The sequence below is a fragment of the Monodelphis domestica genome, chromosome 6, assembly GCF_027887165.1.
Source record: "Monodelphis domestica isolate mMonDom1 chromosome 6, mMonDom1.pri, whole genome shotgun sequence".
Classification (NCBI taxonomy): domain Eukaryota; kingdom Metazoa; phylum Chordata; class Mammalia; order Didelphimorphia; family Didelphidae; genus Monodelphis; species Monodelphis domestica.
Window position 1 is genome coordinate 79,196,595 of NC_077232.1, and position 15,251 is coordinate 79,211,845.

Below are 15,251 nucleotides of genomic sequence, written 5' to 3' on the forward strand. Positions count from 1 at the left end.
GCTATCCAACCTATCTTTATACTGCTCTCCATTACATGCTATCTGCCCTAATTCTTCTGGGCTCCTCTGCCCTCTGAATAATGTTTCACTTGCTCCCAACTTTGTCCCTTTTCTTGAGTAATTCCTGATGCTTTGCATGTAGTAGGGGTGCTCAGTATATTTTGGTCATAATTATTTCATAATGCAGTAGGACTATAGCCATTTAGAATTAAGCTAGACAAAAATAGCCCTCTGCAGAGCTTTTGTCTGCCTAGTTGAACATAAACAGGACAGCCCAAACCACAGGTGGGTGGTTTTATCTTCTCTATCCCATGATTTTCTGTCCCTCTAGGTTGGCTGCAGCTGCTAAAAACATTCCTTGTGATCAGTCTTAACTGGTATCCTCTCCAGAACCTGGAGCCAGACAGAGGGTGCTATAGGGCTGAAGCTTAAGGGAGAAACTGAGGATCTCAGTCTGAGTCACCTGCCTGTCTTTCCTTTCCTCTGATACAAATGCTATTTTGTTTTAGGCCATATTTGACATATTTGTTAGCATTTAATATTTTCTACTATATTATACTTAATTGATCTTAGATCATGCCACTTTGTTTCCTTTTATTTCTGTCTCTACTAATTATATTTCTGATAAAGAGTTATATAATTTCAAATTAACAAGGGATCTTAGTGGTTATCTTATCTAATTCCTACCCAAATATCAATAGATATCATCCTAATAGAGTGCTCATCTAATCCTTGCTTGAAAATCTCTAGTGATTAAGAACTCATTTCTCTTCTCCCTACCTCTGGCAACCCATGCCATTTTAGACATAATTGTTGCTAAGGTTTTTCCCCTCTCATGTTTTCTTCCTCCTCCTTTCCTTCCCTCCTTCCTTTTCTAAGGCAGTCTGTTCCAAAGAGATATCTTCTATATTTCCCATGACTTTTTTTAAACTACAGCTTTTTCCCAATTTCATTTTGCATCCTAGAATATCCTTAGTTCCTTTAACTTTTTTTTTGTATTAAACTTAGACTTTGATTACTGTAATTTCAAACCTTCTAGTGTCCTTTACTGTGCTTGGGGTGAGCAGGCTTTTTTTTCCTCTCTTATCATCTTGCATTTGTATGCTTTATGATTCCTTAGTTCCATGCTTATTTTGCATATTTGGAATAAATAAATTTTATTTTTTTGGTCATTTATAGTGCCTTTGACTATATGAATTGATTTATAGATATTTTAATCATATTTGCATATACCTTACCAGTGTATATCTCAGATTTGACTGAAACTTCATAGAGCTATTTCTTCACTTATATGTATTCAAAAGTAATACTTTACTAAAGCCTTTATTGGTTGAGTTCCTTTGTAACTGAACTACTTTCACCTCTTCTGAAAAACATCCTGATGTTCTTAAAGTGTAATCTATTTTAAAATCTTTTTATTGCTGTCTTATTATTTTAATATATTCAGTTTTGAATATATCACTTCCCCAACCCTATCTAGAAAAACCAGCTTTTATAATAAAGATTTTCTCAGTCTACCTTTCTTCAGCTTTTGACACTGGATGACTTTCTTCTCTTGGCCACTTTTTTCTCTCTGGGTTTCCGTGACACTCCTCTCCTGGTTCTCTGGCTCATTCACTTTTGCTGGACTATCATTTCTCTGCCCCCCCCCCCAACTGTGGATGTTCTCCAGAACTCTGATCTGTACACTGTTTGGGTTATCTCATCAGCTTCCATAGGTTTAATTATCATGTAGGTGACTCAGACTGAGATCCTCAGTTTCTCCCTTAAGCTTCAGCCCTGTAGCACCCAAACTGAATGCCCCATAGACAAAATGTATTCAACATGTCCAAAACAGAATTATCTTTCCCACAAAACGTACCAATTGTCATTCTTCTATCTGTTTTATAACTTCAGTATTTGGGACTCACTGTTGCTCATTACCCATATTCAATCAGTCACCAATTGTTGCCATTTTACTTCTACAGTACCTCACCTCTGTTCCCTTCTTTCTGTTTATAAGGCCACCACTTTAATTCAGGCTTTCCTCACTTCTCACCTAGATTATTACAGTGATCACCTCTTCAAATCTCTTCACACAATTTCCAAAATGGATTTCCCTGACCATGTTACTCAATAAACTAGTATCTCTGTTATATTTAGGATAAAAGGTAAAATCTGATTGTTAAAGCCTTTTTCAACTTTAACTCAACTTATCCATTATCCCCAATCCACTCATTATACATTACTAATTCCTTTCTCACATTCTGTGGATTATCAAAACTTGTTTTTCAGTGATCCTCACAAGCCACTATCCCACCATTGAATGAACTCTCTTCACTTCTGTCACATAGAATACCTTTTTTTCCAGATGCAACTGAAGTTCCTCATTCTACATGAAAAGCCTTTCTTGTTTCTCTTAACTGCTAGAGGCCTACCTCTCTCACTATCCTGTATTTATTTTATGTATTTTCTGTATATATCTTCCATGGTAGATTGTAGTAAGCTCCTTGAGAGGGTAGAGATTTTCTTCTTTTTTTACATTTCTGTTTTTAGCATCTATCAAAATGCCTGGCACATAGTATTAAGATATTTAATAAATTCTTGTTGATTGAAAGAGGAGACAAAACAATTTAGGAAAAGCAATTACTATACTGTCTCATAATATGTGCAGTATTCTGTACATGTAGTTCCCCACCTTTGTAATGTATAGTATATATAGAGTATAGTAGCTCTTCTTCAGGGCTAGCCTTAATTATTATAATTATACAGTTTCTTTTTTGTTCACATTGTCTTCATATATGTCATTTTCTTGGTTCTTATTTTTTCCTGCATCAATTTATGGAGTTTTCCCAAGCTTTTCTTAATTGTTCCTATTTATTATTCCTTATGATATAATAATATCAATGCATTTAACCATTTCCCAATTGATGAAAGGGAGAAAGAGATAGAAGGAACAAATATTTATTTAGTGCTTATTTCTGTTCTAGGCATTATGCTCAGTGCTTTGAAAATATTATCTCATTTGGTCCTAATAGCACCTCTGTGAGAAAAGGAACAGTTATTATCCTCATTTGACAGTTAAAGAAACTAGAGGTTAAATGACTTGTTCAGGATCACACAACTAGTAAGTCTGAGGTCAGATTTGAACTCAGGTCTTCTTGACTCCAAGCCCAGCACTCTTATCGACTGCATCACTGTGTGCCAGAAGACACCTGCTTTATCTGTTTGCTACTACAAAAAGCATTGCTATAAAATTTTTTTTTGTCATTGACTTATATGTAACTGTGGGATCTCGGAATCATATTTTTAGCATAATTCCAAATGACTTCCCTTAATGGTTGGGCCAGTTCATAGTTTCACCAATAATATTTTTGTGTGCCTGTCTTCCCACATCCCTGACATTATTAACAATATTTGCAGTACCCGATTCCATTTCTTGATACTCTTGAAATTGTAGTTGTTCCTGTTTTTGCAATAAAGTAATTCAAAGCTTTTATTGAGTTAGCACTAGGTTTTGACATTTCCTGAGGTCCACTTTTATAAAGCAAGCAGTAGTTCCTCAGGATCTTAACAGATTTTAAGATTAATTTTAGAAAAATATTCAACAACAGCCATGAATAATCACTGAATTCTGAATAAAATTTGTAATCTTTTAAAGAAAATTATTATATTTTGCAACTCCTGGGCAGTTTTGCTTTAAAAACTTTTCCTTGGTAAGCTTTTTCTTTCCCTTGTTATATATTTTCAGAGCAACAAACCTGAAATCTGTATGATAAAGTCATTTGTTCACTACTTCCTTGTTGGCTTATTGACAGAGTTCATGTGGATGTCCTCCATGGAAAGAAGGTGTTTTGATTCTATCCTTGAATGGTAGGCTTCCTCTAGATATCAGCCACTTTTAATTTTTTTACGACCATTACCTTTTGTTTTAGAATCAACACCAAGTATCAGTTCCAAGGCACAAGAACAGGAAGGGCTATGCAATTGGGGTTAAGTAAGACTTGCCCAGAACTTTAAGTTCTTTAAGTTAGTCTTTAAGAAAACTAAGGTGATTTGCCTAAGTCTTTAATACCTAATATTTCTCAGACCTTAGGAAAGTCATCTCCCTAAGCCCCTATTTTCTCATTTCTAAAACAAAAGACATTCAATTACATGATGGAAGTGTCTCTTCCAGCTCTAAATCCTTTCATCCCAAGTTATAGATAGGTTTTGAAATGTAATGTTTTACATGTAAATCCTTAATGAATCTTTAGAAGATTGGGCTCTTCTCTAAGATGGAAACATTCACCGGGGAAAAAGTTTCCTTATTCTGCTTTTCCTAACAGTGATACCCTGTCAGTGTTTTGTTAACTTTAAATGGTATTTATTTCACTTAGCTGCTATGCTGCTACATATTATTCTTTCTTGGGTAGAAAACCCTTTTGACTTAAAACTTGGTGTTTTATTACTCAGTATATACTTTGGTGTGCTTTATATTTACTGATCAGTATTTACATTCTAATCCCCTTTCCCAATCCCCAAGTGCCAGTAGAATGTAAGCTTCTTCAGAGCAAGAGATTATGGTTTTTTGCTTTTTTATCTATAGTACCAAACAGTGACTTGTACATATAATAAATGCTTGATAGTTACTGAATTGTTCCCAGTAATAAAATGTAACACAGCCCTACCTGAACTCATCTTCCTTCTCAAATAATTTCCTTTTGACTATTTTTGTCAAGAGTATTACCAATTGATCAATCAATACTAAAATAAAACTACTGCTTTTTATATTTCCTTTCTAAATCTATTCATATATCCTATTAATTCTCTTAATATCTGTGAATATTCTCTTCTTTCAGATCCATCTACTCTATAATTGAGGCCATTTTTCTTGTCCTAAATTTTTGCAATAGCCTCTTGAGAGAACTGTCCTTCACCCAGTCCATCCTACATATGGATGCCAGATTAATTTTCCTAACCTACAATTCTGATAACTAAACTTGTCTTCTTTAAAACAAACTTTCAATGACTCTGACATACTAATTTGAATAAAATTGAAATATAGCCAGTTGTTTAAATTCAGTATTCTTTACTTTTTGGCCTCAATCTTATCTTTTCTCCTATTATCCTCTGCCTAAACATATTGCTTGCCTTGCTGTCTTCCAGCTAGGTTTCTTGGTTTCCTGAGTCTGTGCCCTTACTTATTGATCAGTAAGCAAATGAAACATATAACTCATTTTACCTAGAATGCCTTCTAATAATTTTTCTCCTATTACTCTTCTTTAGACAGTAGTTAAGTACTTAACTTATTCTCTCTTCTAGATTTTAAGTTATGATGATATTAATATACCTAGCATTTATATAGAGCTTTAAGGTTTGCAAAATGTTTTTTAAATGTGCTCTCATTTGATCCAGTAATTGCAGGACAGGTTTTATCCTGTAGTCCTTTAAAAACTTTGTATTTCTTAAAGTCTGAAGAATCTTTTCTATAAACTATTTCTGCCTCTAAATGATACAAAAGGCTTCATTTGTTTTGTGATCTCTAGAAAATATTTGGATTTTTTATTCATCACAGACATTCTGAATAATGCTTTGTATAGATGGAATTGTATTAATTAATAACTTCATAATTTTTACAAGCCAAAGTGTTGCCTTAGAATACAAGCAGAGAAAAGGTAATGAGAACTGCTTTCTAATAAGTAAGTCCACCACCTAGATAGCTGGGAATTTAAAAAAACAAAACAACTTCCTTCTTTTGATCATCTGTATATAGTAAGATTTCTGAATAAGGTATATGGAGATAATGTTCTGCTTTTAGGATGAGGCTATTAACTATTAAGAATTTACTGATCTGAATGTTATACTAGACCTGCAACTATATAGAGAAAGTGCTTTAAAAACATTTGGAGGTGGTGGTGGAGAAAAGTAATGAATTTCAGAATTATATTGAAATTCCCATTTTGTAGTTTTTACATTTTTAAAGTATTTTTTCTCTACCCATAATTATTTTCAACTTTATTCTAATTTACCAGTTTACTGTAAAGGGCTACTTTAGAAAGTCAGTATTTGGAATCTGCTCATTTCTGACCATTTCTTTATATGAATATGTGTGTTTTATGTATTAAGTTGTTTCATTTATGAGCAATTCTTCATGATTCCATTTGGGATTCCTGGGCAAAGATATTAGAATAGTTGGCCATTTCCTTCTCCAGTTCACTTTACAGATAAGGAAACCAAGTCAAACAGGGTCAAGTGACTTGCCTAGGGCCAAACCACACCAATAAGTTTCAGTGGCTGGATTTGAATTCAGTTCTTCCTGACTTCAGACTAGTTGTTTTTTTCACTGCAGATACACTATATCCTAATGTGAAATTGAACCCTAATGGAGAGTAGAGGACTCTATATAATGTAGGGTTTGATCTGGGACAATAGATAAAATGATTTCAAGTGACCTATTACATAAAAATATCTGCAATTTTTTCTGTAGCATTTTAATACCATACTGAATGAGTTTTTTTTTTTTAATTTGCCACTCAAAGATCTAAAAATTTTAATAACCTTTCCCCCACTTGGCTTATTTAAAACTTTGTTGTCACTATTTTAGTCTGTTTTGGCCTACTTTCAGTTCATTAAACATCTATTATATGCCTATTCTGTGCAAAGCTCCTAATAGAGGACTCAAGGGTAGGGGGTGGGGGAAGGTAGGACAAAACTGAAAACTAACCCTGCTCTCAAAGAGCTTAGTTTCTACAGGAAGCTCCTTTGGAAGATTGTAAATACACTCACTGTAAATGCTGAAGGCAAAGGATATCTTTTACAGTTGATTAGAAATTGAAGCATATGAGTTTTTAAAATAGCTACACTTTTGTGTAATGTAAAATATTTGTAATAGTTTATGTGTTCATACATCTAAATTACTTTTTTATAAGTGAACACTAATAAATGCAGGCAAAATTGTAGAATTTTTTAAAATGTCAAATTGGCATGTTGTAATGCACTTTTAAAAAATGCTAATTTTTAATTCCATTCAACAAAGATTAAATGCCCACTATGTACAAGGGTCTGTATTAGATACTGAGGTTGCTGCCAGGTCCAAATTTATTATTTTATGTTCTTCAAGTATGAAAGCTTTATTTTACAGCTATTTGAGTCATCTCTGAATTTAAGTTTTACTCAGTAAAAGCTTCTCTATAAGATTGCCCATAGTGCACCATGGTGCCAGTGTATATTTTTCTTTCCAGTGAGTGTTTTTGAACATCTATTTTTATTGAATTTTTGCCTTTTAGATATAGTATTCTAATGTTTTATAAATGGGAAATTATTTGTATTTATTAAGATAAACATTAGAGCAAAAAATGAAAGATCACCTGGCCAGTAATCCACTAGGTTAGTGAAATCATGCTATATCACATATCATTGTTAAACACAACCTTCACAGAATCTCTTTATGCTCTTGAAGTATAGGCCTCTCTAAATATAGGTGGCTCCTGAAAGATAAAGGGGTTAAGAACTGTAATAAAAAAGGGGATTGCATTTTGGGAACCAAACTTTTATAGACAGCTAAGCCTTGTTCTATTTTCTTCTCATCCTTTATGTCCTTGTCAATTTGTTATTATGCAACAGTAACCATCGCTACCCCATTTTTGCCTTTTGAAGGAGGGAAAAGGATTGGTGGTTAAGATTCATGCTAATACGAATTGGATCATAGTGTTTGTCAGGGAGCATACCATCCCTTGTATTCTCCTTACCTTTAGTCATCTACTTTGGTTCATGGCTAGATAGAAGTTTGTAGGTTTTTTTTTCTCAAATATTAATAATAATAGTGTAGATGACCTGATGCCCTACATTTAGTAGGTGCTTTTAATTGGAGTTATGTTATGTCTGTGTTTTGAATTGAATAATAAACTTAGCTTTCATTTCTTTTATTGGATTTCCTTTTTAGTAATACTACTAGTCAGTCAGTAAACATTTATTGAGCACTTATTATATGCCAGGTGCTGAGCTAAGCACTGAGGAATCAAAAGGAAGCAAGAGATAATTCCTGCCCTCAAGGAGTTCAGAATCAATTGGGGGAATCACAATTTATACCAATCAATATAAATGCAAAATGGGTGAATGACTTAAATATAAGGAATGAAATCATAAATAAATTAGGTGAACATAGAATAGTATACTTGTCAAGTCTATGGGAAAGGAAAGAATTTAAGACAAACAAAACCAATGCAACCAAAATTATAAGGGGGAAGCAACAAACTGAGAAAATTTTGTAACAAAAATCTCTGACAAAGGTCTAATTTCCCAAATATAGAAGGAAATAAGTCAAATTTACAAGAAATCAAGCCATTCCTCAATTGACAAATGGTTAAGGGATATGAATAGGCAGTTTTTGAGTGAAGAAATAAAAACTATCAATAATCACATGAAAAAGTGTTCTAAATCCCTCCTGCTTAGAGAAATGCAAGTCAAAACAACTTTGAGGTACCACCTCACCCCTATCAACATTGGCCAATATGATAATAAAGGAAAATAATAAATTTAGGAGGTGTGGCAAAATTGGGCCACATTAGTATTGCTAATGGAGTTGTGAATTGTTTCAACCATGCTGCAAAGCAATTTGAAACTATGCTCAAAGGGCTTTAAAAGATTGCATGCCAGAAGTAGCTGGATGACTCAGAGGTTTGAGAGCCAGGCCTAGAGATGGGAGGTCCTGGGTTCAAATCTAACCTCAGACACTGCCTAGCTTTGTGACCCTGAGCATGTCACTAAACCCTCGCCTGTACCACTCTTCTGTCTTGGAACTACCACAATAGTTGATTCTACATCACAGTATTGATTCTAAGACAGAAGGGTAAGAGTTTTAAAAAATACATGCCCTTTGATCCAGTTATACCACTACTGGGTTTGGTAAGAGATAAAAAGAGATAAAAAATGTTTTGTACAAAAATATAGCTGTGCTTTTTGTGGTGGCAAAGAATTGGAAAACAAGAGTGTGTCCCTCATTGGGGAATGGCTGTACAAATTGTGATAGAATACTGTTGTGCCATAAGGAATGATGAACCTTCTTGATTTCTGTATGAACTGGAAAGTCCTCCATGAACTGATGTGGAGTGAAATGTGCACATTATCCACAGTAACTGAAACATTGTGAGACAATCAAATGTAATAGACTCTGCTAATAATAGCAATGATCAAGGATTCCGTGGAACTTATGAAAAGAAAGCTATCCACATCTAGAGAAAGAACTATGGGAGTAGAAGTGCAGAAGAAAAACACATGATTTATCACTTGTGGTTATATGGTTATAGGATTTTGGGTTGTGGTTTTTAAAAGATTACTCCTATTACAAATATGAATAATATGGAAATAGGTTTGAGTAATAAGACGTATAAAACAGTGGAATTGTTTGTCAGCTCTGGGAGGGGGGGAGGGAAGAAGGGAAAAAGAGAACATGAATTATGTAACCATGGAGAAATAGTCTAAAAAAAATAAACATGGAAACAAATCAAATAGGGGAGACAAAAAGCCAACAGATAAATGCAAACAAACTATATATAGGATAAATAGGAAATAATTAAAAGAAGGAAGAATTGATAGATGTAGGAAAAGATTTCCTGCAAAAGATGGGATTTTAGTCAGGATTTAAAGGAGGCATGGGAAGACAATAAGCAGAGATGAAGAGGGAAAACATTTGAGGCATGGAGGCAGCCACAGAAAATGTCTGGAATGAAAAGATGAAATAGCTTCTTGGTGAAATAGCCAGGAGCCTACATTCACTGAATTTAAGGGTAAGGTATAAGAGGATTTTGTATTTGGTTCTGGAGATGATAGGGAACTACTGGAGTTTATTGAATATGGGGATGACATGATGAATGAAGACCTATGCTTCAGTAAAATCACGTTAGTGGCTGAATGGCTGATTGGAGTGAGACTGGAAAATCTACCCTCAGGTTATTGTAGTAGTCTAGGCCTGAGGTGATAGGAGACGTTTTCTAGGCTTCACTACCTTTTTTTCCCCTTCCACTTATCAATATATTTCTTGAACACTTAGCAAAAGAAAAAATATTCACATTATTTATTCATCATGTTTGGGTCTTAGTTTCCAAAATTCCCTTGAATTTCTGAAACTATACCTTCTGTCCCCCCCCCCAAAATAAATGCAATCTCATTTCCCCCCTTAAACTTAATTTGAAAGACTGCTTTAGATTGTATCCATATCCATACTTCATGCTGGATGATTCTTGTGTCTGTGATCTTACATAAGTTTTCCATAGGTGATTTATCCAATGCTATCATTAGAAACCTTTTTAATGTTTTGTGGATTATATAATTTTGAAGATTATGTAATCTTCAAGAATGTGAAAGTTTATTACAAACTTGCTTAAGTAAAAATGCAATAATTTGTCTTTCTTAATGAGATAATTTTTATAAAGCAGTTAGTATGCTGCCTGGCACATAGGAGACATTTAATAAATGCTTATTCACTTTCCCCTTTCCTCTCAGGTGCACGTTGTTTAAAAAATAAAATCAGTTACCTTTACTGGGAGTGCTGGTATAAATTCTTTAAGGAATTGTTGTCTTGTATCAAAAGGTTACTGATAGGAAGTTAGCACTTGTTACTATTTTTTCCAGAGGAGAGGAGAATGTTTCTGATTAAAATGCTTATGTTATCAGTGAAATGCTTTTTTATTGTTACTTTGAAAAGAAGGCTGGATGATTAAGGTTTGTTTCTTAAAGTAGTAATAGCCTTAATTCTAGGAGGATTAATAATAAGTATTTTGTTATGTTATATTGTAACATTATGGTTTGTTGGGAATATAATTATTTTTTAAATAATTTTTTATTCGATCATTTCCAAGCATTATTCATTAGAGACAAAGATCATTCCCCCCCCAATCCCCATAGCGGATGCATGATTCCACTGGGTTTCATATTGTGTTCTTGATTCAAACCCATTTCCATGTTGTTGGTATTTGCACTAGAGTGTTCATTTAGAGTCTCTCCTCAGTCATTTCCCCTCAGCCCCTGTAGTCAAGCAGTTGCTTTTCATCGGTGTTTTTACTCCCAGTTTATCCTCTGCCTGTGGATAGTGTTTTTTAGATCCCTGCAAGTTGTTCTGGGATATTGCATTGACCCTAATGGAGAAGTCCATTACCTTTGATTGTACCACAGTGTATTAGTCTCTGTGTACAATGTTCTCCTGGTTCTGCTCCTCTCGCTCTGCATCACTTCCTGGAAGTTGTTCCAGTCTCCATGGAATTCCTCCACTTTATTATTCCTTTTAGCACAATAGTATTCCATCACCAACATATACCACAATTTGTTCAGCCATTCCCCAATTGAAGGGCATCCCCTCATTTTCCAGTTTTTTGCCACCACAAAGAGTGCAGCTATGAATATTCTTGTACAAGTCTTTTCCCCTATTATTTCTTTGGGGTACAGACCCAGCAGTGCTATGGCTGGATCAAAGGGCAGACAGTCTTTTATCGCCCTTTGGGCATAGTTCCAAATTGCCCTCCAGAATGGCTGGATCAATTCACAACTCCACCAGCAATGAATTAGTGTTCCTACTTTGCCGCATCCCCTCCAGCATTCATTACTTTCCATAGCTGTCATGTTAGGGGAATATAATTATTATGGAACTTGTAATGTAGTTTCTTCCAAGTTTTACATGAACTCTCATCTTTTTTAAAGAATCTGCCTTTCCTCTAAAACAACTTCCATTTAACCCTTGCTTGTATGTACATATTTGTTTGTGAGTTTTCTCCTCCATTAGACCATGAGTTCTTGAGGGCAAGGACCCTTTCTTTCTCTATATTCCTAGCACTTAGCATAGTGTCTGGCACATACTAGGCATTTAATAAATGATGTTTGATTTGACTAGTTTGAAATATAATTGTAGAGAAGACATAATAACAATCTCTAAAAAAATCCTTTGGTATTTAATATTGTCGACTAATTTGCTTATTTGTACTTGGCACAACCTGAAACCTAGATTAAAATGTAAAACAATAAATGGGCAAATGCTTCTTTTATAAAATATAAAGGTTATTGTTTGAGAATCTTAAAAAACTTTTGATTTATTTTTTTAATTGTAGTGCTGTAATATTGGAAGCATTTGGACTGAATGAACTTTAGCATTAGAAGAAATTCTCCATCATTAACTCAGAAAATTGTAAGCCAGCTGAAAATGAAGCAGGTTCCAGAGATCCTTGGAAATACCAATGGGAAGACTCAGAATTGTGAAGTCAATCGGGAATGTTCAGTGTTCCTCAGCAAAGCCCAGATTTCTACTACTCTACCAGAGGGTGTCATGCAAAAATTTAATGGCCATGAAGCTCTACCTTTCATTCCAGCTGAGAAATTGAAAGATCTGACCTCTCGTGTCTTCAATGGGGAGTCTGGTGCCCAAGATGCCAAACTGCGCTTTGAATCCCAGGAAATAAAGGGAATTGGAACACCTCCTCACACTACTCCTATTAAAAATGGCTCTCCTGAGATTAAACTGAAAATAACCAAAACTTACATGAATGGAAAACCTCTCTTTGAATCTTCTATTTGTGGAGATAATGGTCCAGATGTGTCCCAGTCAGAAGAAAATGAACAAAAACTAGAAAACAAGTCAAGAAGGAATAGGAAAAGGAGTATAAAGTATGATTCCTTACTTGAACAGGGCCTTGTTGAAGCAGCTTTGGTGTCTAAGGCTTCAAGTCCCTCAGAAAAAAAGGTAATTTGTGGGTTGAAAGGAAGGGTGGAATTAAACGGACAGCTAATTTTCCAGACATGGCCATGTGTTTATAGACTTCAAGGGGTCATAGTGAGAGCTTGGCTTACATATCATCAGAGAAAACCTATTTGGGCTAGGAAAATGGAAAAATACAAGTAATACTGATAAAAGTGCTCTCATTTCCAAATGTACAGATTTACTTTTTTAGAGCTCTTAGATTTAAAAAGGGCTCTGATAAATTTATGGTTACATTAAATTTGAATTGCCATTTCTTATGCTATATTTTCTGAATTATTAGACCAGAGAGGTTATAATGAAAATGGCATTTGTACATTAAAATTGAGGCTTGGGCTGAGCATCTTGGATCCCAAGAATCTGAAAGAATTTGTTCCCTTGTGACCACTTAAATCATGAAGAACCACATTAGTTATTATCCTTTGTGGAATCCACGTTGTCCCTAATGGCTAAGTAAAGAGGGTAAAAGCTGGAGTACAGACAGAAGTTGCTTATCTTGGCCAGTGGTCTTAAAGATGCAGACCTCTAGCTTCTTTCAGTCTGAGGGGATTTCCTGGAAGAATTCAGTAGGATTGAGTATTTAGAGGACATTTTCTCTCTCTAGTTTTTAAAAACACCAACATTCACAATGAGAAGAGAAGGCAATTAAAGAATTGTTGGAGACAATAAGATAAGGGGAGATCATGCTTAAATAGTTATATCACAAAATATGCATTCACTTAGTAATCTAGGTGGAACTGGCTATAATGAAAAATACCATGGCAACTTTGTTATACATTTAAAAATTGTTTTTTCCCTATTATTTGATACTTTAATGAAGCTCATGCTCAATAATGTATTATTAATAATCAATTATCAAGTATGAAGGATTGCTTTAAAGGGGATGGAGATATAGAATAAATTTACCTATGATTTTATTTGGTAGTTTTGGTGGGAAGAGATGAGAGAAATTTAAGCATAATTATGTTCTTAGATTATAAAATTGAAAAATTAGTTTCATTTCCTTGTGATAACAATACCTGCCTCTGTTGTGAGGGACTATTAAACAAGACCCAGAAATTATTTGTGTAAATGGAAAATTTTATGAGAGTTTTGATGATTTTGTATTTGTACGTTCTCTTTTGTTTGTTTAAAGATTCTAGCTAAGAGAGAGTCATATCCAAACATCAACAAAGAAAAAGATCATCTGTTGAAGTACAATGTTGGAGATTTGGTATGGTCAAAAGTTTCAGGTTACCCTTGGTGGCCATGTATGGTTTCAGCAGATCCTCTCCTTCACAGCTATACCAAACTAAAAGGTAGGGTGTATATGGTTGGGTTTCTTTCCCCCCCCCCCCCCTCTTTTTTCTCATTCATTCTTTACTTGATCTCTTTTCCCATTCTAGTTTTCAAATGGATTTAGTAACTTCATTTTGCTACATGATAACATTTAACCTTTTCTGACTTAACAAATCTTTGCACTAGAGTTTCTCCTTTTTTTTAGGGACATATTATTGTTTGGAAATTGGTGATTTATTTTAATGTAATGTCAATTCTGTGTTACTTTCACTTTGGGGAAACTTTGAAATAAGGAGCAGATTTATCATATGCTACTGGTTTCAATGTACCTTAACTCATGCCTGTCCCTTTTTACATTTTTCTAAGTCAGATTTACAGAATTCATTGCTTCTTGGAAAGTATTATTTTGTACTGATCCATAAAACTCTCTGTAATTGATTAAATTTACTTTCTTTGTCTCCATTTAGAATGTTTATTTTTAAAAAAATATTACATGATTCACTTTCTTTCCTTCCTCCCCCCTCCCAGAGCCAACAAGCAATTCCACTAGGTTGTACAAATGTTATCATTAAATTTAGTTTTTTTACATACATACATACATACATACATACATACATAATATTTCTTACAACTTGATTATCAACTTAATTCATGTCTTGTTGAAGAGAGGCAGTATAGTAACTGTGCTTATACACAGGTGATCAAAAATGTTTTTTATTTTTTTAGTAGCCAAATCTTTTGGATCATGTTGAGGATCAAAGGAGCCTAATTTAGGTTTCCCTTTGGCCCTTTGACCACACCACAGTATTATTGAGCATACTGCCTCAAAACAAGTTATTGGAGACTGTAGTTTTCTTCTAAACTCTTGCCTTCTGTCTTAGAATCAGTACAGTGTATTGGTATCAAGCAATAAGGGCTAGGCAATTGGGTTAAGTCACTTTTCCATATTGCAGTCCGTTGAGGTATAAAGCAGTATCTGGGGAAAAGAGAGGCTATGACATACAATGCAGAGAAACAGAAAAAGGAAAGATATTGGGAAAGAAAAAAGGTAAATTCCTACACTAGTCCAGATATCTACAAACCCACTCTAAGCTTTTTTCCTCACTGGTTTGGTCCCATGTTTCCCTTTTTTACCCAATTTTTTTTTCTGTTCTGGTTTTTAATACAACCATCACAGTCTTGTAACTCCACAAAAACTTAACCACCTGGTGATTGTAATTGATTACTTAGGTGAATTTTCTGTAACTTAGTCTCCCCTCTTTTCCCCAACATC

At 34.4% G+C, this 15,251-nt stretch overlaps 1 protein-coding gene across 7 annotated transcripts in view; it reads left to right on the forward strand.

Moving 5' to 3' along the window:
- NSD2 (nuclear receptor binding SET domain protein 2) overlaps window positions 1-15,251 on the forward strand; it is a 117,835-nt gene that overhangs the window by 23,539 nt on the left and 79,045 nt on the right. For all 7 annotated transcript variants that reach the window (XM_056802307.1, XM_056802310.1, XM_056802312.1 and 4 more), the window contains exons 2-3: window positions 12,057-12,685; window positions 13,836-13,998. In XM_056802307.1, the coding sequence (XP_056658285.1) occupies window positions 12,086-12,685; window positions 13,836-13,998 (763 nt within the window). In that variant the 5' untranslated portion in view covers window positions 12,057-12,085. The remainder of the gene's footprint in view (window positions 1-12,056; window positions 12,686-13,835; window positions 13,999-15,251) is intronic.